General features: G+C 42.4%; 1 protein-coding gene across 2 annotated transcripts in view; it reads right to left on the bottom strand.

Moving 5' to 3' along the window:
* LOC140471179 (uncharacterized) overlaps nt 1–27,395 on the bottom strand; it is an 81,924-nt gene that overhangs the window by 8,654 nt on the left and 45,875 nt on the right. For both annotated transcript variants that reach the window (XM_072567067.1, XM_072567068.1), the window contains 19 exons: nt 26,962–27,015; nt 26,536–26,589; nt 25,772–25,825; nt 24,740–24,784; nt 21,642–21,740; nt 21,442–21,549; nt 20,508–20,561; nt 18,746–18,799; nt 18,445–18,498; nt 16,330–16,383; nt 14,591–14,698; nt 14,428–14,481; nt 12,098–12,151; nt 11,009–11,170; nt 10,590–10,697; nt 2,735–2,842; nt 2,589–2,642; nt 495–602; nt 209–262 (listed from right to left, as the gene is read on the bottom strand). In XM_072567067.1, coding sequence (XP_072423168.1) covers nt 209–262; nt 495–602; nt 2,589–2,642; nt 2,735–2,842; nt 10,590–10,697; nt 11,009–11,170; nt 12,098–12,151; nt 14,428–14,481; nt 14,591–14,698; nt 16,330–16,383; nt 18,445–18,498; nt 18,746–18,799; nt 20,508–20,561; nt 21,442–21,549; nt 21,642–21,740; nt 24,740–24,784; nt 25,772–25,825; nt 26,536–26,589; nt 26,962–27,015 — 1,440 coding nt within the window. The remainder of the gene's footprint in view (nt 1–208; nt 263–494; nt 603–2,588; nt 2,643–2,734; nt 2,843–10,589; nt 10,698–11,008; nt 11,171–12,097; nt 12,152–14,427; nt 14,482–14,590; nt 14,699–16,329; nt 16,384–18,444; nt 18,499–18,745; nt 18,800–20,507; nt 20,562–21,441; nt 21,550–21,641; nt 21,741–24,739; nt 24,785–25,771; nt 25,826–26,535; nt 26,590–26,961; nt 27,016–27,395) is intronic.

Below are 27,395 nucleotides of genomic sequence, written 5' to 3'. Positions count from 1 at the left end.
TATGATCACAGAATGGCTGTAATACAGAAGGAGGCCATTTGGTCTATTTGCACTGTCTCTGTGAAGGTTGTAATTATTAATGAAACAAATTGCTCTTTTCTATAACAGTTAACCTAATTTTTTTCAACTTCCCTTGCTCTGTCGAATTAGTTGAAAGAAAGTCCATAAGATACTGTTTCAAAATATCACATGATTTAAGCTTACTTACAGGCATACCACGGGCACCAGCAGGACCAGAAGGACCCATTGGACCTTGAGCACCCTACAAAGGAGAATAACTTTATTAAATCAATAATAAAACACAAACCAGTAGAAACATTGCTAGTCACCAAAATTACTCTGTGTTAGATCCTTTAGTTAAAAACATGATAAAACTAACTAAAGAATTTAACAAGTGACTAGATAAAATCTGTCTGACACACTTGGCTAATATTATTTGTTCATTGTTTGCAAGCGACTGCAAATTAAATAATAGCAATGTCCCGCATACGTACAGGCTCCCCTCTGTTTCCTTGTTTGCCAGTTGGGCCGACAGGACCGGGAGCGCCAGGGGCACCAGGAGCACCAGGGGCACCAGCAGGACCAGTCTGACCTCGGTCACCCTGTTAAGGAGAAGGAGAAAGCTATCATCAGCCACTCAATGATCTTTCAAAGAACAATAATTGTCAGGTTTGAAGCTGAAATCTTTTCAGTGGAGAATTGATATTTCGCAACATTATTTTCAGGCTTGATCATGGCATGAACTGCTTTACAATACGCAATGATTAGACCAGAGATCCCAGGAAGAAGTGGATGAATATTTCAAGCAGCAAACTATATGAGAATTGGGAGAAAGTGAAATTGGTTTTGGATTGTTGATAGCAACACAATGGGCCGAATGATTTCCTTCAATGTGACAAACCTCTCCAGTTCTGGCACTCTAAGGGCTGGCAACACAATGGTGGAGCAGTCATGTCATTGACCTAATAATCCAGAGACCCCCCACTAATGTTCTGGGGACCTGGGTTTGAGTCCCACCATGGCAGGTGGTGAAATTTGATCTGGAATATAAGGCTTGACTAATGGCAGCCATGTCAGAGAAGCCCCTCTGGTTCTCTCATAGTCCAGCTATCAAGGACAGACAATAAATGCTTGCTCAGACAGTGATGCCCATATTCCAAGACTGAGTAAAAATATAATCTGTAAGTTTTCAATACCGGAAATATTTTAAAGGGTTTCTTTAAATCATTGACCATAGCATGACACACTATAATCTCCACTGGTAGTCCCTCGCAGACAAGTGTGACACAGAGTTGTTACATCAGCTTCACAATTCAGGGAGCCAATTGTGAATGATCCTGTGTTTTGTGACCCCTGTTCCTGCTTGACACTGGCTGTCTTTCTCTGGAACTTGTAATAACTGGATCCCTGTCTGTCTGGCAAAGTTTTTGAGGTACAGTACAAGAAGTCTCTTTTGTTTTTTTCCTGATAGTGGCAGATGGACCCACTCCTCTCTCCACACAGCACTGGTCCTATGTCAGATGAATGGAATTCTCTCCCTCAGCTCGCCACTGGTGGCATTGCCCAGAAACAAACATTTTCTGTAAGTGATCCTTTCCTTGTGTCTGTCATTGGCATTAGATGTACACATTTACAAAAGTGAACTCACCACATATTACAGTCCAACTGAGTGAACTGGAACACAGTTAAAAAAAAATGAAAGAAGTTCAACATTGTTCTTCCAAATAATTTCAACCATGTTAACTGAAACCCTAACAAAGAGCAAGTCTGTTACAGTTAGTTATTTAGCTGCTACAGTTAAGCTATTATATTCTTCAGTTTTTCACTTAATTTGTTATGGAGACTAGCTAATTATCTATTTGGACAGCTTTTAATTGCAATGGACCCGGAGAGTAACATTCAATCTCTCAAATTCCCTCATTTTCAGAAAACGGTGAGGAGTTCTGCATGCGCTTTTATTGGAGGAGACAAACTTGAAGCGGAATGGTAACTAATGTTCACTATTTGGATGTTTAGGTGTTTCACTTCTGAGTGCAGTGGTTTAATACTTCTCCTTTTTACCCGGGCCTTTGTTCAAACCCACTCCAGACTGATTTAGAGTTACAAGTTGATTTTCGGTAAAGTGCAAGAGTCCTCTATCGTAGGAGCTCAGATAGCTTCATCGGGTTACATTACAACATGAAAACAAGGTATTTGGCCTAACCAGTTTGTCTTGGTGTTTAACCTCCATGTCGTTGCTAATCTAAATTCCAGCCCCCTGTCCTGTTCCCATATCCCTGGATTGCTCTTCCTTTCAGCCACCTGGCCTTAAATATGAACTCATCTCAGTCATTAAGAGTGACAATTGAAACAGAGGCCAATGCAAATTAAGTTCCCATTTAATATGGGTTCACAGTTCAAACTGTCGCAGCTGTGACTGGGTGGTCTTCTAGTGTTGGGATTCAAGCGGGTTATTGGGCCAGAGGGAGTTTTATTTTTGTAACTCATTTCCTGATCCTCAGAGAAAAATGATTGGTGAGTATTTTTATATTTATGTCTTTGGAAAACTCAGTCACTAATTTTCTTCAAAATTAATGTCCAAATCTTACCTTCATACCAGATGCACCATCACGACCAGGAGGACCATCAGCACCAGGGTTGCCCTGTAAAGAGATGCAAGGCAGTCAGAAGTGACAGAGGAACACAAGACAAAGATAACACATTTACAGAATCACAGCACAGAAGACCGACATACCTCACGTCCAGGCTCTCCAGAAGGACCAGTGAGACCAGGTGGACCAACAGGGCCAGGGGGGCCTCGGTCACCAGCAGAACCAGGAGCTCCCTGTTTGCCAGGCTCACCCTAGAGGGAAAAGCAAAATAGCGGTTACATATCAAAATATGTTTGGCGGTTTTTTTTCAAATATCTTAAAATTGGAAATGACTGTTGGCATCAATGTTAATACCCCTGCTCCAGGTGTTGGTCACTTCAGGAGTGTGGCCTGTGCAGTGCACTCTTAATCCATTCGTTGAGCAGGAGCAGCACGAATCTAAGTGACCCGATGCAAGGTTGCCCAGGAGGAGAACAGTGGTGTTGCACTGCTTCTCGACACTTTGGGCTACCAACCCAGGCACAATGACCTGTGAATAGTTGGCACAGGAAGCCAAGAGTAAATTCGGAGGCCATGATAGAGCACTGCCATCGGCAATTCAATGCCAACATCTAGATGCATTTGTATGGCATTGCCAGTGACCAAAGTGTCGAAGATGTTTTGATATTTCTTTGTTCAGGTGCTCCCAGGGGTAGACTAGGCCACAGGAAGTGACAGATGTATTATTCTCCTGCTTCCAGCAAGCCATGGCACGAACCACAAACCAGCAGCAGCAGCAGCATTGTGTGACCAGGCATCAGAATCGGACCTGGCTGCTGGGTTTCACTCTCTCCAGGGCTCGCAGTTGGCAGCCCCTGTCCACAGGACTGTGGCCGACATGAACACAAAGGGAAGTTTTTCCATCAGTGTGGCAACCCACCTCTCAGCAGAGAGTAACAATAGACTCCCTGAGAATGCTCTTCATGGCTTGACTTCAAAGCAGTTGTGTATATGCCAGCTTTACTTGAAGAGGGCAGATGGCTCCTGAGAGACCCAGAGCACTCTTCAAACTGGGTTTAAGCTATCCATGTAATAACCACAGCTGGACCGTGGGTGTAATGAGGGTCCAGTTCATTACAGAACATACCATTGGGATCTTAAAGCAGGTATCTCCACTGATTTGGCCATACCTTACCATACAGCCATCCCAGGTTCTCATAAATGACATTAACTTTTGCTATGTCAGTTTGTCTCAATTGATGGCATTCCATTCATGAAATCCACAGCTTGAGTTCCAGCATTACTCTTGAGCACATGGTCAAGGTGAACACCTCAATGCTGTACTGAAGAACTGCTGAACTATTCAGGCAGATGCAAAAGGTCCATAGAACCACTCAAAGTAAAGGAGGGAATGCTCCTGGCATCCTTGCCATTACTTATATGTCTCAAACAACAGATTAACTGGTCACGCATCTCATTCACCGCTTGTGCGGTCTCCATGTGCTGAAAGGTGCCTGCCATGTTTGCCAAGATAACAACATTTCCAAAGATGACTGTAGTTTAGAAGCAACTTTATTAACAATGTAACACCAGGAACAATGTGAGAGGAGTGCGTGCAATTTTGTTTTTGCTTTTAGTTTGCAAAGATATCTTACCAACAAGGAGGAACAGAACGGCAAAGACATGGCAAAACAAAAGCTGGAGAGTGTGAACATAGAAGCTGCTTTTGCAGGGAAAGTTGGGATACGGCCTTCAGTTTAAAGGTGTCTTCCAGTAAGTACTGTTGCTGTCCATGTGCAGAAACGACACATCCCTAAGCCAGCTGCAATTGCACTTCCTTCTGCAGATCCTCAAACCTTAATGGAGGACATTGTAAAATTCTGACTGAAATTAACAAAAACTACAGATATTTACATAACGCCTTCATCACAATCAAATGACACTGACCCAGTAAAGAAACACTCAGACCAATGTAAAAATCAAATCCAGTGTTTTTATTCCAAGCATTAGGTGTTCAGTGAATGTAGTCAGCTTTGTACCTGTGGTTTGATGTAGTACAGAGTGCCTGGCTGAACCTGTCTTCTCCTCAGCGATTCCCTCGGAAGGATACAGCATGTTGTCTGACTGCTCGGTCCCACTGTCAAGTTGGTGGAACTGTCGTGTACAAGACTTCCATATCGTAAGGACTGCAGTCGCTCTGCAAACTGGTCATCATGACTCTGGAGGGTCTTGCTGCCTGCACCTGTTTAGTTTCAGGCACACCTACTGCCACTTGTATCGGGATAGTTAATGGCCTGGATCATTCGAGCCAATATCTGCTCATTAACTGTCTCCCCTCCACTGGGCAGTCCTGCAATTACACTTTGGGCATCTGGAAGGTCTGTGAATCCTTACTCAAAATGTTGTCTGCATCCAGTCTCCAAGTGTGCTGAAGTTAGCAAAAAAGAGCATCCTCCAGACTGGAGTCAAAGGTTTCTATAGTAGCCATGTGAACATTCATGAGAAATGTCCGCACTACACCAATGACTTGAACTCTGGAAATTCCCTGCAGATGCCACTCCAATTACCAAACACTGTGTGGACAACTGCAGTGCAGACAACCACATGCTCATGCCTGCACAGATCGAGGTAGCGTACTCCTCCACAATCCTTTCAAGGTCTTGCAGTGAATGTTCCAAGCACACTCCTGGCTCAGCTGGATGATCTGCTCAGACAGCAATTTCTGCTGGTCAGCAGATCCCACACGGTTCACCATGCTGGACTTTTGCTCAGCAAATGCCTGGTCTGCTACAGCCAACATCACTTGCTCCTCTTCACCCGTGAGTTGTGACTTACCCTGCAACCCTTCCTGAACCTCACCACCTACATCCAAAGAGTTGTGTAGCTGTTCTTGACGTTTGACAGAGAGTGATTGTGATGCACAGTGCTATGAACAGTTGCCTTTCTCACAGACACTGCTTCTTGCTCCACTCCATTTCTGTGAAAAGAGAAGATAATGTGTCATTCTGTGGTGTTACTTAGCTTGAGCATGTATCTGAATGACAGTCATTCAACAGGACAAAATGGTATAACATGAACATTAAAGTACTAGCCATGAACTCGTTTGAAGCTTGCAGCTTTGTCGTCCCCCACTCCCTCTATACTCTCCCCGCGTAATATTTCCAAAGTGGCGTTCTTGGACAGGGTAGGGGACTTGTATTGGCTGGGTCCAGTGCAGCACTGCTCTCGCTGATTGAAGGCCATCTTGTCCTGCAAGTAGAAGAACAGTATTGGTAGATTGAATGTACACAGAGCACTGACAATGTCATGCAGTTGTACAGTTTCTGTGACATACCAGATATTCTCATTAACTGGGTTAACCCTGTTCTGTTCACTTCTAAACAGTCATTGTCTAAATCCCCTTTTGGAATTTTTGCAGTACACACAAATTTGCAGAAGCACTTCAGAACTACATGTGTCTTAAACATATATGCCCCCATTCATTGCCTTTGTATCTCTTGGCAGTGCTGCACTGGTTCACCTCCTCATGCCAGTTTTCATAGAGAAGCACAAAAGGATGAGAAGGTTGCCAGGGTTGACTTTCTTGCATGTCCATTTATGGCAGGTGCATATTAATATTATTGACTTACCTTAGCCGAATTCTTCAGATCTGCTGGCCACTTGCTGAGATCTTGGAGACAGCGTTTACGTGCTCCACGATATCTTTCCATACCTGCTGAATCAGGTGTCTGAGGAGTGGCCCTCTGTGCAGGTAAATGTTCGCCCAGTCCTTTTATTAAAGCCTTTAGCGCCTGGTTGTCAAAATGGTACTTCCTGTGCCTGGTACAGTCCATTGTCCGCAGAGGATTGCTGTGAAAATAGCTGCACTGGGCTGACACGCGCAATTTCAATGCTTTAAGCGGCTGCTTTAGCGCTGAACCTACACCACCAAAAACAGATTAACTCACCATTCACCCAATTTGCTGTCTGCTAATTAGCTGCTGCAGTTGCCAATATCATAGCACTCCGAAAGTAAACCATTGCTTTTTAAGCGCTTGAGATGTTTCTGTGGGACATGGTAAGGCAGTATACAAACCTTTTTCTTTTCTATAAAAACAAAAGTGTGCTGGCAATGATTATCAATGCTTTGCTTTTATTGGATGCTGCATTTTGCGATCATTATAGCGCATGTTATCTCGCATTGAAAAGAAGTTCAGCCAACTTGTGCTTCATGGCCCAATTAAACCTTAATTTGTGCAAAAACAGTGATTGCTAGACTTTAAGGTGCTCTTAATTATAGCCCCTGACCAGTGTCTGCTGGCTGATGGTGTGAAGAACCTAGTTTTATGAAACATTCACCACATGGTCTAACAGAATAAATGTCAATGTACACAAAACAGTTCACAACAGTTTTCAGAGTTTGAGTCTTGGTCATTATCTTGAAAATGTTAAGCTCCCACGTATTGTGATTTTATAACCACCATGACCCAGTACTCAACATGATCTAATACACAACATAATTACTATTTCAATAAGTTAGGTACAGTGCTCAGTGAAACAATAAGACTCAACATGCTCCAGTACTCAAGTGTGATCCAGTATGCATTCAGAAGCAGTATTCAGTGTGTTCCACAGCAAGTTGCGATCCACCACACCATATGAAAATTACACAGTGATCCAGCAGACAATATGGTTCACTGCACAGGGCATAATGGAACATGCTACAGACTTGATCTTATATTATATAGTCTCCAGGGTTGGTGCCTATATTATATAATTTATAGGGTCAGTCTCTGCACTGTATATGCTATCGGGTTAATCTCTGTACTATGTATTCTTTAGGGCTGGTCTCTGTATGTTATAGCCTATAGGGCCAATCCCTATACTGTGCATTCAACAGGGCTGGTCACCATGTTGTATGGTCTACAGGGCTGATCCTACTACTGTGTATTCCATAAAACTGGCCTCCATGTTGTATATCTCTACACTATACAGCTCATGGGTTCAGTCTCTGTACTGTACATTCTGTAGGGCTGATCTCTAAAACTGTGCATTCTTTACGGCTGCCCTCTAAACTATGTATTGTATGGAGTTATTTTCAATACTTTAAATCCAATAGGGCTGGTCTCTCTACATTGTATTGTAAAGTGTGAGTCTCTACACTGTACATTCTACAGGGCCGGTCTCTGTAACATATGTTCCATTGAGATTGTCTCTATTGTGTACATTCTACAGAATGTTTCCCTATTTTGTAAGCTGTGTCGGGTTAATCTCTATACTACAAAATCTATTGGTTTCTAAACTCTACATTTTATAGGTCTGGTCTCTAACCTGTACTTTCTGCCAGCTGGTCCATGTAACATGCAGAGCTGGACAATGTGTACATTTTATTTACCTTCCATTGTACATTCTACAGGATAGGATTTGTGATGTATATTCCATAGGGTTGATCTCTGTATTGTATATTCTACAAGTCTGTAACCAGTGTTATACCCTACAAGGATGGACAGAATGTTATACATTCTGTGGGGCTGGGTGCATAATGTACATTGTACAGGGCCATTTAATGTTATGTGTATTCTATGGGATCTGCCTCTATCCTACACATTCAATGGCACCTTTCTGCAGGGCTTACACTGTACATTCTAAAAGGCCAGATCACATATCATATATTCTAATCAGGCCATTCTATACTGTACATTCTACAGATATGAGCCCTATACCATACATTTGACACAGTTGGTCTCTATCCTGTACATTCTACGTGGCCTGTATCTGTACTATACAACATACAGATTTGAATCCCATACTGTATGTTCTACACAGCTAATCTCTGTTCTGTACATTTTACAGGACTGAACCCAATACCATGACATTCTCAATGGCTGGACCAAATACTGTGGAGTTCCTATACTGTATATTCCATAGGGCCAGTCTCTGTACTATACATTTCATGGGGCCAGTACATTCTCTACATTTTATAGGGCCAATATCTATACTGTACTGTCCATGCAATTTGTCTCTATAGTGCATATTCTACAGGGCTGTTGTCTATACTCTCCATTCTACGGAGCTGGACTCTCTGCATTCTATTAGCTGGTATGATTGTACCTACTGTACAATCTATAGGTATGGTTTCTATACATTCTACAGGGCTGGCCTCTGTTCTATATAGTTTATAGGGCCAGTCTCTGTTCCATAGCGACTAAAAGACTGGTCTCTACACTGTACATTCTATCTGGAACCAGATTCTATAATGCACAATCGTTAGCATCACTCTCTCGATTGGAGATTCTACAAGGCTCATCTCTGCACTATATATCTTATAGGGCGAGTCATGATCCTGTAAATTCAACATGACCTACCTGTATAAAATGTAGGGATGGTCATTGTACTATCTTGTTCTACACTATAATGTAGGGCTGTTTTCTGTTGCATGCATTCTCTAATCTCTTATTTTAAATTTCAGCATACTGCTTCAGATTGAATTCTGTTCTCCAAATAAAAGTATGATGCTGGTTTCTATACTATCCATATGCAAGCGCTGTTCCCATTTTGTATAGATTTGAGGGTTGCTTTTACACTAAATGCATGACAGGACTGTTTTTAAATACTATATACCATGGAACTGGTCTCTATGTTGACCATATTACAGGGCTGCTCCCTATGTCATACATATTACAGGAATAGTCTTTGATAGCATGATGATGAATTTAGATTACAAATCTGTTCTTTATATTAATTACTATGCATTACAGCCTATTGAACACATTGCATGCATTACTGGGTGATATTTATATTGTATTTGTATGTATAACTCATTAGAGGCTTCTTACCCATTCTCATAATTATATGCAAGTTACTACCCTGTTTAAAGGGCTTTTCTCCATATTGTGTATATTATAGTTCTGTTTCCTTTGCTACATATATTACATGGTTGCAGGATTGGTCCCTACATTGCAGAAATTACTTGTGAGAGTCCACAGACTACCTGTAATATAGAAGTATTATTTCTATAAATATATACTGTCAATATTATGGACTGCTCCCTATTCTGTATAGAGAATCACAAGGTTGACAGATATACTTTCAATATTTGTTTAATCTCTATTATTTAATACTGCAGGGCCAGTACCTGTATATTACAAGTCTGTATTGGACTTTCTGTATTATTGGCTTTGTTTCTAAATTTTTACATTGCGGATTGGCCTCTTTATTTTCCAGGTTTAATTACATTTTAGATACGTTTCTGTATACTGTGTTTACTATCGTCCTGGTATCTGTCCTATAGTAATTAAGCTGGAGTCGATACTATGCAAGTTGGTCTCCAAGCTGTACACATTGGATTAATATCTAATGCCTTCATTAAAATTCTTAAATTGTACATTTTAAGTGACTGGTCTCTATTCTATGTACAGTTGGTTTCTTCTGTATATATTAAAGAGCTAGCCGCTATTTGTCTTAACACTCTTGATATTAGGCTAGTCTCTCTCCTGCAATATTACAGTGCTGGTTTCTGTATTGTATTTATACCATAGTTTGTTTTTTATCCTGTGTATAGTCAGGACTGATCACCACCCATTCTCTCTATTGCACATATATAGGAATGCTCACTTCCATAATCATTGCAGGACTGTTTTTATTTTGTACTGTATATGCTACAAACTACTCTGTATTACAGGGCAGATGTCAGTACATTATATTTGACAGAGCAGATCTCAGTGTTGTATCTATGACAGGACTGCTTTGTACTGCATATCATTTCGTTCTGTTTTAATATTATTCAAGTCATTTTGCATGTTCCATTTGACTTCTATAATTAACTCATTTTTGCTAACTGCTATTAATGGATTCTACTGAGTCAATAACTCTCTGGATCTTACGTGTATGGTCATTGTTGAGTCTGATTAGTTTTGCCATTACTGAGAGCACAACATGACCCAATGCAGAGTCAATCACTTCTCTCAGTAAGGTGATGTTGGGACTAATTACACTTTAAATGCAAGGAGTCAGTTTTATGTAATGTCATGCTATACTTACAGAAGGACCAGGGAGACCAGGGAAACCTCTTTCTCCACGCTGACCAGGAAGACCTACAATACCACGTTGACCAGCCAAACCTTGTGGACCAGCAGGACCATCGGGACCCTACCAGGGAATGAAATAACACTTAGGAGCACGAACTGCACATTGTAAAGTAACAGAAAGCAGCGAAACAAAATCAACCAAGAAGACTGTTCTCAAACCGACCACAAACAACAACAGCACTGTGGGTGCACCTACACCACACGTGGACTGAAGCAGTTCAAGAAGGGCAACTCCCCATCGTCTTCTCAAGGCACAATGAGGGATGAGCAATAAATACTGGCCCAGCCAGTGATGCCCACATCCCCTGCATCCATTTTTAAACAATGGAAACACTGCTGTTTTATGTTGACTTTCTCTTATTCTATACTTACAGGAGGACCGTCTTCACCGGGTTCACCTTTCTCCCCAGGAGCACCAGCTGGCCCTTGAAGACCAGGGTCACCAGCACGTCCAGCCTGACCAGGATCACCACGTAGGCCTTTAGGACCATCTTTACCAGGAGCACCAGGAGGACCCACTGGGCCTGGGTTACCCTGTCGCAAAAGAAGCAGCCATTACTACACAAAACTAAAGAAACGTACTAGTGGGATGAATAAAAGCAACTGGGACTTTAATAAACTCCATAATGATACATACTGGCTCTTCACACTGGCTGACAGTTAGAATTCCCTAAATTGCTCGATAGAACACTATTTTAAAATGGTCATCTGGAACATTTCATTTTCATTCATTTTCTGGATTTAAATTGTAACCATAATGGGATCTCTTTTATTCATATTCCAACAGCCCACTTCCCAATTCCCAATTCTTGCCAATTATCTGTCAGAATGCTCACAGCACAACAACTCAACCTGAACACTGATCTCTTTGCATTCACTGGCCTGTGAAAGGTCTGCATTACTACCTTCAAAGTCAGGGTGCTGTTGCACTGCACACACAAGGCACACTCCTCAATGATTTACCAATTTTCGTTATCCATCAGGGCTGTGCAATGGCTCCTGCCATTTTGCCTGAAATCAGCAGCTATTCTATGTGTTAGAATTGTTACTTGGACCTCTGGAGAGGGTAAACGGCCAATTAGATTAGTTTCTGCCTCAACTTCAGAAGATGTTGCATCTTGCAGCATGTTTTACTGGATTGTAATAATGTACATGGGTCCAGTGCACACACACAGAGGTACCTATTGTTTCTGTCTGAGCAGAGACAGTTAGTCAAGTTGTTTCAACCTAAGGAAGTGTCAGAGCCAAGCCTAATCCTTTATTTTCTAGCTGGGAATATTACATAGTGAGTAGGAAGAGGAACCCTGGTTGGTTTCTGCCACTTCTTAACCCAGAGCACTCATGCTTATTGTAGTACACTATTTGCAAAAAACACCAGATCTTTTTCCTGCTTCCCAAGGATAATTTTTACCGAGAGCTACAAAACAGAGAGAGGTCATAATCAAACCTAATGTTACTTACATTAGGACCAGGTGGACCAACCCTACCAGCAGCACCAGGAAAACCAGTTGCACCCTGAAAAGAAGAAAAGATTGAAGATGAGAAATCACTTGAATTTATGTCAAGGCAGAGTTGCAGTATCATTAAACACTGTTTCATAGTACACTGTGCACATTGTCATTTTAATAGTGATCCTGTCTCCCTCTCTATCGATTTCATCTAATAATCACAATTCCCCCTTTTAACACTGCACTGTAGTTCCTCTTTATGTCCAAACAGTGCTTTGCACTCAACTCTTCCCCTGTACAAATCTGAATGATGAGTATTAAATCAATCGGATTGGCAAGGACTGAGATTATTAACATGATACTCCACTGTGATGTGGGTCAGGAGAGGGGATGACCTTAGATGCATGCAATAGCACCCACAGTATTCAGAGGGTACATGGGTTCTAATTTGGGATTTCATGATTGAGCAAAGCCAAAGATAGGGGGAGAGTACATAGGGCTGTGGGAGGGGGATTAAATGGGTGGGGAGGGTCAGTGATGGGGGATGTGTTTATAAGGGGCTGTGGGAGGGGGATTAAATGGGTGGGGAGGGTCAGTGATGGGGTGTGTGTTTATATGGGGCTGTGGGAGGGGGATTAAATGGGTGGGGAGGGTCAGTGATGGGGGATGTGTTTATACAGGGGTGTGGGAGGGGGATTAAATGGGTGGGGAGGGTCAGTGATAGGGGATGTGTTTATATGGGGCTGTGGGAGGGGGATTAAATGGGTGGATAGGGTCAGTAATGGGTGATGTGTTTATATGGGGCTGTGGGAGGGGGATTAAATGGGTGGATAGGGTCAGTGATGGGGATGTGTTTATATGGGTCTGTGGGAGGGGGATTAAATGGGTGGGGAGGGTCAGTGATAGGGGATGTTTTTATATGGGGCCGTTGGGAGGAGGATTAAATGGGTGGGGAGGGTCAGTGATGGGGTGTGTGTTTATATAGGGCTAAGGGAGGGGATTAAATGGGTGGGGAGGGTCAGTGATGGGGTATGTGTTTATATGGGGCTGTGGGAGGGGGATTAAATGGGTGGGGAGGGTCAGTGATGGGGGATGTGTTTATATGGGGCTGTGGGAGGGGGATTAAATGGGTGGGGAGGGTCAGTGATGGGGGATGTGTTTATATGGGGCTGTGGGAGGGGGATTAAATGGGTGGGGAGGGTCAGTGATGGAGTGTGTGTTTATATGGGGCTGTGCGAGGGGATTAAATGGGTGTGGAGGGTCAGCGATGGGGGATGTGTTTATATGGGGTTGTGGGAGGGGGATTAAATGGGTGGATAGTCAGTAATGTGTGGAGGGAGGAGGAGTGTCCACGGGGCTCTAAGTGGGAGATGGAAAGCAGGCAGAGTTAGTGAGAATACTGAATGCAATGCAAACTGGATTTTCATGAAATCTGTCACCGATTGATGTCAGAAACAGTTCGAAAATGTCTTCTGTCATTTAGAATAACCTGGTGAACATTAAAATAATGGGAAAAGGGCAAAATTTTAGACTGAATGTGGTGCACTTCAATGTGGGTGCTGAGAGTCCAAATACCATTTCAACATATTTAAGTTACGCAGCTCCACACACAGAGCTGCTCTGCACTATTGGTAAATGCTATTGGACAACTATGTTTAAAGAGGCAAAACCAATAACTAGCTAAAGGTTTTTAGAAGTTGAAGAGCCTTGTTTCTGATTCTCGACTGTTTCAGCAGCCTCCAACTTGCAACTGGTCACATTCGCTCATGTTCCAGGAGCTCCTTTGTTCTAAATTCCAAAGTTAGATCCTGTTTTTCAGCATTTCCAGCTACTTGTTCCCAGATTCCAGTTGTCAGCTCTTGGCTCCTGGCTTCTTTGGTTGAAAGCTCCTGGATTCAGGCTTTTAGACTCTGGATCCCAAACTCCAGATTTTCACCTCTCAATTAGTGGAGGGGCTACTAGATTATGTTCCCAGCAGACCCCAATGCAGGATGCTAGAATCTAACTGGCTTCTGACTCCCAGTGCCAGGTTCCTAACCATCCCTAGCAGAGAGCAACCAGTTTCTGACTCCAGCAAGGCTGGCTTCTGGATCCCATCTGCAGAATCCAATTGGGTGATGAAGGGATCCCTGTACATAACAAACTCTGGACTAATGTTTGGATATCAAATAAGCTGCACATGTTTTCAGGACAAGGCAGTCACTTTTAAGCTAATGTCTGAAAAACACTTGCAAACAGAGGACGAGAATTCCTCACCTGAGCTTAATGCAACAGTCTTAAAGCATGTTAGCTATCAAGGGGAACATTTTGTTTCAAAACTTTAGATGAATAAGCCATACTCACAGGGGGACCCTGGGCACCACGAGCTCCTTTCGGCCCAGTAACACCTGTTGGACCCTGAAAAGAGAGAGAAAGGGATTTCCCTGTGAATCTATGTCAACATAATGTCTCTGTTATTGAAATCCACTGCTTTTACAGAACTAGTCATCATGTATTTGTGTCTTACCTGTGGACCGGGAGCACCTGATGGACCTTGAGGACCAGGAGCACCAGCATCACCTTTTTGTCCAGCCTCACCAGGTTCGCCCTTGGGACCAGCTTGACCATCTGAACCCTAGAGGAAAGGAGGTGCAGGAGTGTTCTTGTCAGCATTCAGTACACTGTAGAGTCCTACCACTGGGAAAATGCAACCTTAGCAAACATCAAAAGACAACAAGCAGCAGACTAGGACAAGATCTTGCCTTCATCAGCCAAGACAGTTGACCAAGACAAGAACTGGCCTCCACCAGTGAGGGCAGCGATGACATACATACAGACAGACTAGGAGGAATAGGCCATTCAGCTCCTGCAGCCTGCTCCACCACTCAACAAGATCATGGTTGATTTGATTCCTTTGCATTCCCTCCTAAACCCAGATAACCTTTCACTCTCTTGCTTATCAAGAATCTATCTTCCTCTGGCTTAAAAATATCCAAGGACTCTGTTTTCACCCCAAAGACTCTTGACCCTCTGTGAGAAAGAATTTTAACAGTGACCCCCTAGTTTCAGAAGGAGTTTTCTCCTGCATGAGCCAGGAAATTAAACCTTAGAGAGAGAGAGAGAGAGAGATCTTGTCTCCATTAACTGGCATGGTGGTTGGGGTAGAAGACTATCACTTATTGGCTAGGTGAGGGTTCCCAGAAGGATAATGTTGTCACCAACCAGAGCATGAAGCCCAGAGGGAGACCTAGTCACCTATTGGGGTAGTTCCTGACCCTCATCACCCATAGGGACCCTGGATTGAGACCTGGACATCAGGGTGATCATGATCCTCAACAGGCAAGGCAGGGATCCGAGAGGGTGATTGGACTTCCATCATCCTAGGGGCTGTAGGAGGTGGATGATCCCATGAGGCAGAAAATATTGGATTCTTTATCAGTCAGAGCAAAGACTTTGGCAGACCCACCATCTCTAGTCACTAGGAAGAAATAAAAAATAAATGCATCATCAAAGATTCACCTTCCTGCATTGAGAATCTACTCTTCAACAGCCAGGGGACTGATCCTGAAAGAGGATCTGGATGGGAGGCATCCAGGCTGCAGGAGATCTTCGACAAGTAAGTCTACCCTTCAGCTGCTCATTCCTTCATGAGATGTGGGTGTCACTGACAAGGCCAGCATTTCAAGCATTTGCCCATCTTGAGTTGCCTTTGAACTGAGTGGCTTGCTCAGCCACTTCAGAGGACAGTTAAGAGTCAACCACATTGCTGTGAGTCTGGAGTCACATGTAGGTAAGGATGGCGGATTTTCTTCCCTTAAAGGACTTTAGTGAATCAGATGGGTATTTATGATAATGATTATGTGGTCACTATTAGATTTTAATTCCAAAAAAAATCAAATTCAAACTTCACTATCTGCTGTAATGGGATTCAAACCCATGCTCCCAGAACATTAGCCTGTCACTCTGGAATGCTAACGCAGCAACATAACCATTACACCACCACCTCGATCTAACAGCTGGCTGTTGAGGTAGGCTTATATCTCCCAGTGGCAGAGGAGCACTGATGAGACAATGGGATTGGTGGTTTTTGAGGGGAGCTTGTTGACTGGATCTGCGGCCACTAGTTTGAATAGAACAATGCTTGGATTAACTTGTGCAAAGAAAGTCCTGTTACGTAGAACCATTCATCTTTGCTGTGGAGAACTTAACTAGCTTATGTGCATCTTGAAGTTACTGTGACTGTTACTTTCTGAAGTCAATACTTACAGGAGGACCAGCAAAGCCAGCAGGGCCAGGAGGACCTGTCTCACCACGCTCACCCTGAAACACAAAGATAGCAAGGTTACACACAGACATCAGTGGCAGCACTGAATAAACTGACAATGTTGGGGTGGGGATGTCACATATCAAAGCGTTATTCCTCATGTTCCACCAAATAAAAAGTACAGCACACAAGGAGGCCAGTTGGCTGGTCATGTCCATGCATCCCTTCTGCAAGAGCTATGCAGCATGCCCCACTTCTCCGTCCTTCTACCACAGTCCTGCAAGTTATCTCACTTCCGATGAATCTTCTGAAAGCCTTAATTGAACCAGCTTCCACCACCCGCTCAGGCAGCACATTCTGGAAGCTAGCCACTCACGGCATAAGAATGTTTTTTTCTTGTGTCGCTATTGCTTCTTTTGTCAACCACCTTCAATCTGTGCACTCTTGCTCTCAATCCTTCTACCAATGAAAACAATTTCTCCTGATCTACTCTGTCCAGATCCCTCACGATTTTGAACACCTCATATCAAATCCCCTCAAACCCTTTGTCCCAGCTTCTCCAATTTATCTTCATAACTGAAATTCCTCACCTCTCAAACCATTCTCATGAATCTTTCTTCACTTTCTCTCAAGCCTTCCACTATTCCTAAAGTGCGATACTGGAACTGGCCACCATGAAGGCTGGAGCAATGTTTATGAAGGTTCGCAATAACGTGCTTGCTTTTGTATTCTGTGCCTCTGTTTAAAAGCTCAGGATCCCATTTCCCTTACTGTTTTCAGTAGATTCCAGCTTCAGCAGTGATTTGCTCCTCCCTTATTTATCACTTTCTCAACCTGCCCTGCCCCCTTCATTGATTGATGCACATATACCTCCAGATTTTCTATGAGGCCGGTTTCTACTTGCATCAATTGAATTGAGTAACTGACATTTTCACACCTGCAAGAACTGAGAAATCCCAAATAGCATCACAGATGAGACAACTAGGTAAACCCAGGTTGAAATACCCTGTAGTTACTACTAAACAAATTTCATTGTAAACTAGTCAGTCTCCTGTGGCATTGTGCATTACAGGAGTCTTCAACAGGTGAAGGAAATGGCAGTTAGCTCATGTTTTAAAGACATATATTCTTGACATAAATTCTGCTGTCTATAATTGCCAGGGAAACAGTTTATGCTTCTTGGTCATGCTTTGATTAAATATGTTCACCAGAGTTTGTGTCACAGTGGAAGGAAGGGTGTAATTACAACATGACAGGTTTACATAGGCATTATAACTGCACTGATAATTACAAGTGAGTACATAGCTAAGCGTTTTTATAGGCAAAAGTGAGGACTGCAGATGCTGGAAATCAGAGTCTAGATTAGAGTGGTGCTGGAAAGCACAGTGAGCATCTGAGGAGCAGTAAAATCAATGTTTCGGGCAAAAGCCCTTCATCAGGAATGAAGGCCCTAAGCTTTTTTATAGATTGTTGATGTAATCTGAAGCATAATGTATTCCATTTCTGAGAAATTATAAACAATAATGTTAAAGAATATATGTCAATAGCTACAAAAACATTCACAATGGCCATGTCTGGAATGTCTCAGATACTGGCTGGACTCTACTGAAACAAACTACTGGTGTCAATTTCTCCCTGGGGGTTCATTAGATGTTGCTGTAATACAAGTTCCTGTATTGAGTTGGCAATACAACAACACGCATAGACTTTTGAATCCAAAGGGCAGATTGTTATAGAATTTCCACTACTCCAGTTGCCCCAGTTCAAGTGGGATCCAATAACATTGCAGTCTTGCTCTGGTCAACCTGAGAGTGAGCTGTCAAGTTGCACCACTTTATTCAATCTCCCGGATCAGCTCATCGAAATCAATCCAGGCTATTTGTCCCAATCCAGGTCGACTTCGAACCAGAAGCATCTGGCTCCCTTGTCACCAACTCACGAACTATTAATGTTCAACCTGCAGCACGGAACTTTATCAGAGCGAGTAGATGCTCAACAAGTTATGTTTGACCATCTTAACTGCTCAGATTGAGTTCTGGTAAACCTATAGCTAGGCTTGGATTTGCATTTTCCTCTAGTTTTAACAGAAACTCAGGAATTCAACTGATCCCACTTACAGGGGCACCGCGAGCTCCAGCAGCACCTGTCGGCCCACGAGGACCTGCTTCACCCTAAAGGAGACACAAGAGAAAAGGAGTTACTAAGATACATGGACCAGCTACAGTGAGGAACTGCTGAGATTTTAATCTCCAAAACATTTCACCAAATATATTTATTTCTTAAAATGAGATGCAGCAGCATGTGACTACCTCCTGTACCAATCAGACTAATCTAGTTGTTAATATGCTTTCATTTTTATCAATTATCCAAAAAGTTCTCTAGATTTTACACAAATGTAAACCTCATCATCGTCTTTACCTTCTCTCCGTTGGGACCAGCTGGGCCAGGGGGACCAATTGGACCAGTTAAACCCTAGAATAGAAAGAGAAAGACCTCATGTCAGATACGATCTCAAGTTGAGGCTGCAGTGGGCATTGACTCACATGTGCACTGTCACTGGCTGCATTGCTTACAGGAGCATCACTAAGTCAATGGTACTGTTACTGGAGAGCCCAGAAAAGAAAGGTATTCAAATGCAGCCAACTTTACAATAATCAGAATCTGATTTCTGAGAAATGTTAAAAAGGAGTATTTTACCACCCATTTCAGAGATATACATAACAGATGGACAAGTTAGGTGAAAGGGTAAATGTAGGGGAATGGGTCTGGGTGGGTTACGCTTCGGCGGGTCGGTGTGGAGTTGTTGGGCCGAAGGACCTGTTTCCACACTGTAAGTAGTCTAAAACTGCAGTGATATCTCACTGCAACAAACATGGTGGCAAGAAATTCCTTTTGTTTGCTATTTGCTTTGTAATGTCAGTTACAACAGTGGAGGTATTCCATCCAGCTGTGCCATTACAGCCTTGAATATCTGAAGGCATTCTGTCACCTCAACTGTTAGCTTGACGCTCACCCACGAGGAACAACGTCCATTCCCACTCTTTGGAAAGAAAGGGCATTACAAGTGGCATCAGTAACTTTGGGTTGTGGGATTGGTGAGATTATGCAGGGTTTCTGCTCCTGATCATTACCCACTGGGAAATGTCCATGTGTAGAGATTGGGCTGAAGCACAATGGTGATTTCCACCTATTCTCCCCCCCACTCCCCTCCCCACCCCAAGCCCTACAACCATCTATAAGACACCAGCTAAAGACCAGCCATCTGCACTACAGAATTCCAAAGATTCAGTATACTCTGAATGAAGGAATGCCTCCTCATTTCCATCCCAAATGGCTTCTCCCTTATTCTGAGACTGTGTCCCTGGTTCTCGATCCTCTCCAGCCCAGGGGAAAATATTCATACTGCATCCACCCGCTGGAGTTATGTTATAATTTTCAATGAAATTGCCTCTTGTCCTTCTAAATTCCAGAGAATACAGGCTCAATCCATTGAATCTTCCCTCACAGGGCAATCCCACCATACCAGAAATCCATTTAGTGAACTTCCATTGCACTCCCTCCTTGGCAAGTATATTTTTCGGTGGGTTATGGAGACCAAAAACGTATAAAATACTCAAAGTGTGGTCTCACCAAGGCTCTACATAGTCATAGCAACACAGTTCTATTGCTTCACTCGAAGCAAGGGATTTTAATTGAGCAAATGTGCATGTGTGTCAGTCAATAACTGGGCATCTATTAGGGAGTAATTGTTTCTCTATATATTGACAGTTGTAAAATACTATTTTATTGTCTGAAACTTTGTGTTCACCTGTGATGAATTGTGACGTAAACTATTGACGATAGCTAATTAGATGCAAGTGTAACACAGACTTTGCATGTATTAAACTGGACAGTGTGACGACACACTCGTTGCAAATTTGTTATTATATGTAGACAGGTAGGTACCTACATCGATGGATTATCAACTTGTGGGCTACTTCTTCCAGAGTCCTCGCATGATTTTGCACATCAGCACAATCAGATCCAGGATGTAAATACAGGTTAAATGCTCCTGAACTTACAATGTCTGCGGCATGTTTAGATTAGATCTAACTAACTAACTCCTATTAGCAGCCCATGTGTAAACAGACAAATCGGAAACTTGATTATGGAAAGCCCGAGTGGGCAGCATTTCACTTACTCGTCCGCCATCTTTGCCAGGAGCGCCCTCAGGTCCTTTCTCACCATTATCACCCTAAGAGATAAATGAGAAGGGGAGAAAAATTACTCCTGTATCTTCCAGAGAATCTAAGACATGTCAGTTGCTTGATTACTAATCTCTCCTCAAAACCTGACACAAATGACATCACGTGGATGATTAATTTATTCTCTTAATTTTTCTGTGAATTAGAGAAGAATTTTGATCTATCCTCTTTCATACACGACTTATGTTCAACAAGGGATCAAAAATGGAAGTAACCTTAGATATAGGAAAAGGCCATTAGATCCAAAACATGCTGAGCTTAATAGCTCATCAACCTTAACTACTTGTTGCCTTCTTAATTCACCAAGACTTCTTAGGCAGCACCTTCTAAATGCTTAGCCACAGGTTTGGTTAGCTCTTTCCTTAATCATGGAACCCTCAGCCAGCTTACCTGAGAATTTTATCTTTCCTGCAGAAAAGATGGGGTAGCTCAAGCCTAAAATAATAAAAACTGTACTAACAGTGACAATTGCAGATAGTGCTAAATCTGAGAAGCTTGCTCACAGTAAATGGTGACTGTTGTGTGTTTGTGGTAACCCCTCAGAGGAAGGATGGTGCTTGCCCATGGCAGGAACCTGTGTGTGCAGGCCTATAACGTGGAGAGGTTGTTACGCTGCAGTTCCCACATGGTTCAGGCTGACCAGGAAACTCTCCTGCTCTTACTGCCTGCCATCGGTTTATCAGTAGGATTTACAGATTGATCATCAACCTGTTTGGGCTGCGTTATGACGCAGCTTCAATGGCCCTCAAGTCCAAAGGTGGGATTTGATCCCAGATGCTACCACTGTGCCACAAGACATCCTTGTGGATTATTAATCTTCTACAATTGGCTAGAATTTAAAAATGGGAAGGGACAAGAGAGAAACCTTACTCTGTCGCCTTTTGGACCGGGAATTCCAGCGGCACCTCTCTCGCCTGGCATACCCTGGAGACCGGGAGGACCTTGAGCACCATTGGGGCCGGGAGCGCCAGCTGCACCCTGCAAAATGAAGCAAAGGCTCACGTCAGAGATACATGTTACACAACGCTTACACAAGGGTCACATTTGTACGAGTAAAGGGAGAATCCTACCTTAGGACCATCAGCACCAGGAGTACCTGGGAGACCACGTGGACCCTGGAGTCCCTGAGAGCCTGGAGATCCGCGTTCACCTGGGAAACCTCGTTCACCCTGAGGATAATGAGATCCATGTCACTTGTGGGATCAAAACCCCTGTCATTGCAGTATCACTGGGATATTTACATAGGCACATCAGCAGATAAAGCGGATATAAAGTGTATATGGATAATAGGTTACATTACATTCTGTCTTTGCAAAATTAATGCAAGTGTAATAAGATAGCGTGTCCAATAGAATAAGGGCAATGTCTATATTGGTATATAAGTGGGGCTGGTTGAGAATATGTCATTCAGTGTTTGAACTCCCTACCTAAGACAGGATATACTTGCCAGAGAGGAAGTGCAGTGAAGTTTCACTAGGCTGTCACTGGGGCTGGCAGTACTGCCCCATGAGAAGAGATTGGTTTGATTGGATCTGTATTCACTGGAGTTTAGAAGGATGAGAGGGGACCTGATTGAAACGTTTAAAATTCTAACAGGGCTGGACAGATCAAATGTAGGTGAGGATGTTTCCCCTAGTTGGGGAGAGGAGTCTAGAACCAGGGGACACAGCCCCAGGATACATGTTAGGCCATGTAATACTGAGACGAAGAAAGATTTCTTCACTCAAAAGATCGTGAACCTGTGGAATTTTCTACCATAGAAAGGTGTAGAGGCCATGGCACCATTCAGGAAACAGAAAGATAAATGTTTCGGCGTTAAAGCAATGACAGGGTAGGGGGAGAAAGCAGGAATATGGTATTGAGATAGAGGATCAGCCTGATCAGATTGAATGGTAGAGCAGCCTGAAAGGGCCGAATGCCGGAAAACCAAATGCCGGTTTCCTGATGAAGGGCTTTTGCCCAAAACTTCAATTTTCCTGCTCCTCAGATGCTGCCTGACCTGCTGTGCTTTTCCAGCACCACACTCTCGACTCTGATCTCCAGCATCTGCAGTCCTCACTTTCGCCTGAAAGGGCCAAACAGCTTACTCCAAGTGTCTACAGTTTTATCGCTTATCTGCTTGGAGACTTGGGTTCTGATGAAAGATCATCAACCTGAAATGTGACCTCTGTTCCTCTCACAGATACTGCCAGACCTGCTGAGCAATTTCTGTGTTTTTCATTTCAGAGGTCCACTATTGGCGATGTTTTACTTCTGTAGGAAATACTAAGAGTTTTGTAACAGCATGGCTGTGGATTGGGATGTGTACGACTATACTGCTACGTAAATGTATGGATGGGGGATGGAATTGCTAATGGGATAATAATATTTGACAGAATTGGAAGGGTAACAGCTTAGAGTGCGTTACTGTAAAGTGATATGTAGAGATATAGGCCTGGCAGCAGTACATTAAAATGTCGATGTACAGAGGGCTGCAATAGTATAATAGAATGATAGCATTTTTGCTATTGAGGGAGTCCAGGAATCAGTCCAGACTGATTCCTGGGATGGCAGGACTGACAGATGAGGAAAGACTGGATAGACTGGGCTTGTACTCTCTGGGATGTAGAAAACTGAGTGGGGGTCTCATAGAAACACATAAAATCTTGATGGGACTGGACAGGCTAGATGCAGGAAGAATGTTCCCAATGTTGGGAAAGTCCAGAACTAGGGATCACAGTCTAAGAATAAGGGGTAAGCCATTCAGGACTGGAGTGAGGAAGAATTCCTTCACTCAGAGAGTTGGGAACCCATGGAATTCTTTCTCACAGAAAGCTGTTGGGGCCAGTTTGTTAGATATGTTCAAGAGGGAACTGGACATGACCTTTGTCACTAAAGAGGTCAAGAGGTATGGAGAGAAAGCAGGAGTGGGATACTGAGACTGCATGATCAGCCATAATACGACAGGGGTCTGTAATGGTGTAGGGAACTGCAACAGCATCAGGGTTTGCAACAACTTCAGTGTCTGGAACATTATGGGGGTATGTAACAGAGTAGGGATTGCAGAAAGGGACACATAACTGAACATTGCTAAAGAGTGACACAAAGTCAAAGCTTTTAATGCTGCACTCATCAGAACTGGGTCACAAGATACCAAACTTAGGAAGGGAATAACATGAGAACAGGATACTAAATAGGTTGGACCATGCTCAGCATGGAGATATAGCAGGAAGTGTTAACTGTTAATCCAAGTTAGCTGATTCAACTACAGACCAAGCAGGTTGATTTGATTAATCAGGGCATTGCCATGCGGAATGCAGCAGGACCTGGCAGTCTCCACAGGTCCTTCCTCAGTGAAAAAGCTGCAATGTACTGACAAATTCCTTTTGCCTGCAAAATGTGTGAATTCAGCACACACAAATGAATTACACTTTGTATAAAAATAGTCATGTGTAACATGATAGGGAATCTCTGATCATATAGGCATTTCTATATATAACATATAGGGATCTGTAACATAGGGATGTGTAACTGTACAAAAGTGATATAAATACTAAATTATAGGGGTGTCTAACAGCAAAAACATATGGAACAGCAGCAGGATATAGAAATGCCAAGGTTTATGTGACAGCAGAGGAATATGGAAATCTGATGGTTATGTATCAGCAGAGGGACATGAAACAGCAGAGGAATTTGGAAATTCTGAGGGTTATATAATAGGCAGTGGGATATGGAACAGCAGGGGGATACAGAAATTCTGAAGGTTGAATATTAACAGAGATATAGAACAGCAGAGGGTATGGAAATTCTGAAGGTTTTATAACAAGAGAGATATGCAACAGCAAGGGGATGTATACAGTGTGTATGATAATGATGTGTCATACAATAGTGATAAGAAGTTTGTAAAAATGACAGAAGTCTGTAACTGGATAGGGCTACATAACAGGATATTTGCCTGCAACAGTATGGAATCTGTTCTCCTATTAGTGTCTGTTACATTTCAGGGGGACCTGACAGGATAGTTATCTGTTATTTTATAGGCATATGTGTCTGTATCATTTATGGCTGTGTGACTGTATGGTGTTCAAAGTAAATACTAGCAATCTGAAAGGTGGTTGAAATATCAATGGAAAACTTTTGTTATTCATGAACAAGTTTGGATTTATACTCCGTTTATCTGATTACTTACTCGTGGACCTGTCGGGCCTGCAGCACCAGCCTCACCTGGAACACCCTGTTCGAGAAGAAGAAAGCACCAGTGAGTGATGGCAGTCAGTGAAAGATTGTACAGACATGACATTGCATAGAGAAGTGGAGAAATCCAGCCATTTCCACACTACAGCAGCGTGTGTAAGTCTATCCAGCACTATTTCCACTGTATTCCTTTTGCAGCTCTTTGTTCATCACCAGTACAGTTCCCCTAAGATAAGGACCAATGCAATTAGCTTACAGCAAGTTAAATTTCTCTCTCGCCACAGACACTACATGTGGAAGCTCTAATAAATAGCTCTATTCCACTCCAGAACAGGATACAAGAAGTAACTTATCTGTTTCTCCCTGGCTTCTAATGCTCGTGCACTATTCAAAACTTTATTACCTCTATTTTATTGAGACTGGGAATTGTCCCTCTGAATATTCTTTTGCTGTTCCTTATAATCTCCAAACATGTCATTGCTCACTCTCCTCCTCCTCCCTGTATTGTAACTATTCAGTCTCTTACTTTGATTAATTTACGATCCTTTAAACTTTTACAGTGGATTGAAAAACAGATGATCAGACTTGACAACCTGTTTTATTGCTCGGCTGATTTTCTCTTCCCTTGAAAAGGAAAGGTGTCAAACTGATTGTCAATTAGACTGTGTATAAGGTCAAATGTACATCTGTTTTAGACCCCAAACTGTGGAACACCTCACCTCACTCCAGACTTCCTTTCTTCCTGTAGTCTGTCAATAAAGGCCAAATTTGGTGCCCCCAATCAGACCCTACATAATAGGTACTGCATTTCAAAAATATTTCTCTGTCTAAAACATAGACATGTTTGGACATGTCATAATACTCGGGTTGTTTTACTTTGACTGTTCTTTCATACCATACTGGTGTCCGACCCTGCAGGTCTTGCCATTGTGTCAGATACATGTGACTTTAATTTAATATGAAGTGTTGAAAACTGAACAGCTTTAGCAGGAAAGGACATGTTGCCTGTGATTAATGAATTACTTACCTGGTCACCTGGCTTGCCACCTTCACCTGGAGGACCTGGAGGACCTGGCAGACCCTGCAATAGCAGCGAAACAATGTGATTAACACAAAATGAAACATGGAACTCGAGAACAAGAAGCAACAGGATCTGTGTGGAGTAGATTGATGTTAACTAGAGGCTTTGTTGAATAAATTCAATAGGTTTATAAGTGGGTGACAACTCTAGTATTTTAGCACAATATCAAGCATCAAATGCTTTAGGTGTGTAACAGAAGTAAGCTGCTTTAATATGCAAAGATTTAGAATTTAAAAGTAACAGGAATGATCCCTGTCATGTTAATGATGATGATCTAATAGTCAGTTGCTCATTGGGGATTGTTTAACTCTGCAGATTAATTTATCTAAAACAGTAAAACACATTCCAAGTTATGAAGCAGTCATTATAGCAAACCAACTAAATATTACAGACCCATACTTTATCTGACAGTCGTAACATTATATAAACACATGGAGTCCTTAAAGACTAACCCCCTTAAAGATGAGGTACACTTGCAGTGACATGGGGGGATACAGACCATGAGAAAGCAGATGGGATTAGTTGAGAATGGCATTATGGTCAGCACAGACATGGTGGGCTGAAGGGCCTGTTTCTGTGCTGCAGTGTTCTATGGTAACCCCGAGCTAAATGAACCAGTTTACTAATAATGCACCAAAATTTTAAAACAAAGTCAGTCTGCATTACTGATGCTTGTTTTAGTAAGATTGTAAAGATTTTGTCTCACAAACCTGGAAGCCAGGAGGACCAGGAGGACCTTGTTCACCTCTCTCACCGGCAAGACCCTGTAAAACAGCAGCAGTGTCAAAGGTGGTTAAACATCTCAGCTGTTAATGCACCATATTTTTCAGGTCAGCATCGAAGGTCATTTTGAAGTGTGCTGATGAAAACAGCACAATGTGAGAGATCCACTGAGTTCTTGTAACAATTCAAAATGTCTTTGACTCATCCATCATGTTATTTAAATAGATATTAATAAAGTGTTACAAATTAGATTAAAATCTGACATTAATTGGAGTATTGTCAATATGAAGGGACATGGAAATGACAATAAAGATAATAAACATTCTTAAAATGTATTAAACAGTTCTAATTTAACAGTCTGATCTGACAAAGTAAAAATTAAATGTTAGATCATCCAAGATATTCAAACTCACTGATGGACCAGGAGGACCTTGAGCACCTGTTTCGCCATCTTTGCCAGGCAGACCCTATGGAGGAGAAAAGAGAGTTGGTGTTCAGTGTAGAATAATGGAATCAAAGTTGTAATATCTTAACAGACAAATAGATTTTGCTGTTCTCTGTTAATCCTGTGGGGGCTGCACTTACGCAATAGCCATTCCAACTCAGTCACTGGTCGTACAGTATACTGTGACTTACCATATTAAACTATCCTGTCACTATAATATTCTATTACTATATCATTACTATGGAATACTCATGTGGTATTATAGTGTACCATACATATTGTGCATCACTTTATACAATACCATACCATCCACATATTATAAACTGTGCCATCACATACTGTGTATATATTGCTATGCATATGTCATATAATACCATGCTGGGCATATCTGTATATTCCTAT

Source organism: Chiloscyllium punctatum, chromosome X (assembly GCF_047496795.1).
Source record: "Chiloscyllium punctatum isolate Juve2018m chromosome X, sChiPun1.3, whole genome shotgun sequence".
Lineage (NCBI taxonomy): Eukaryota > Metazoa > Chordata > Chondrichthyes > Orectolobiformes > Hemiscylliidae > Chiloscyllium > Chiloscyllium punctatum.
This window is presented reverse-complemented; position numbering and strand designations above follow the sequence as displayed.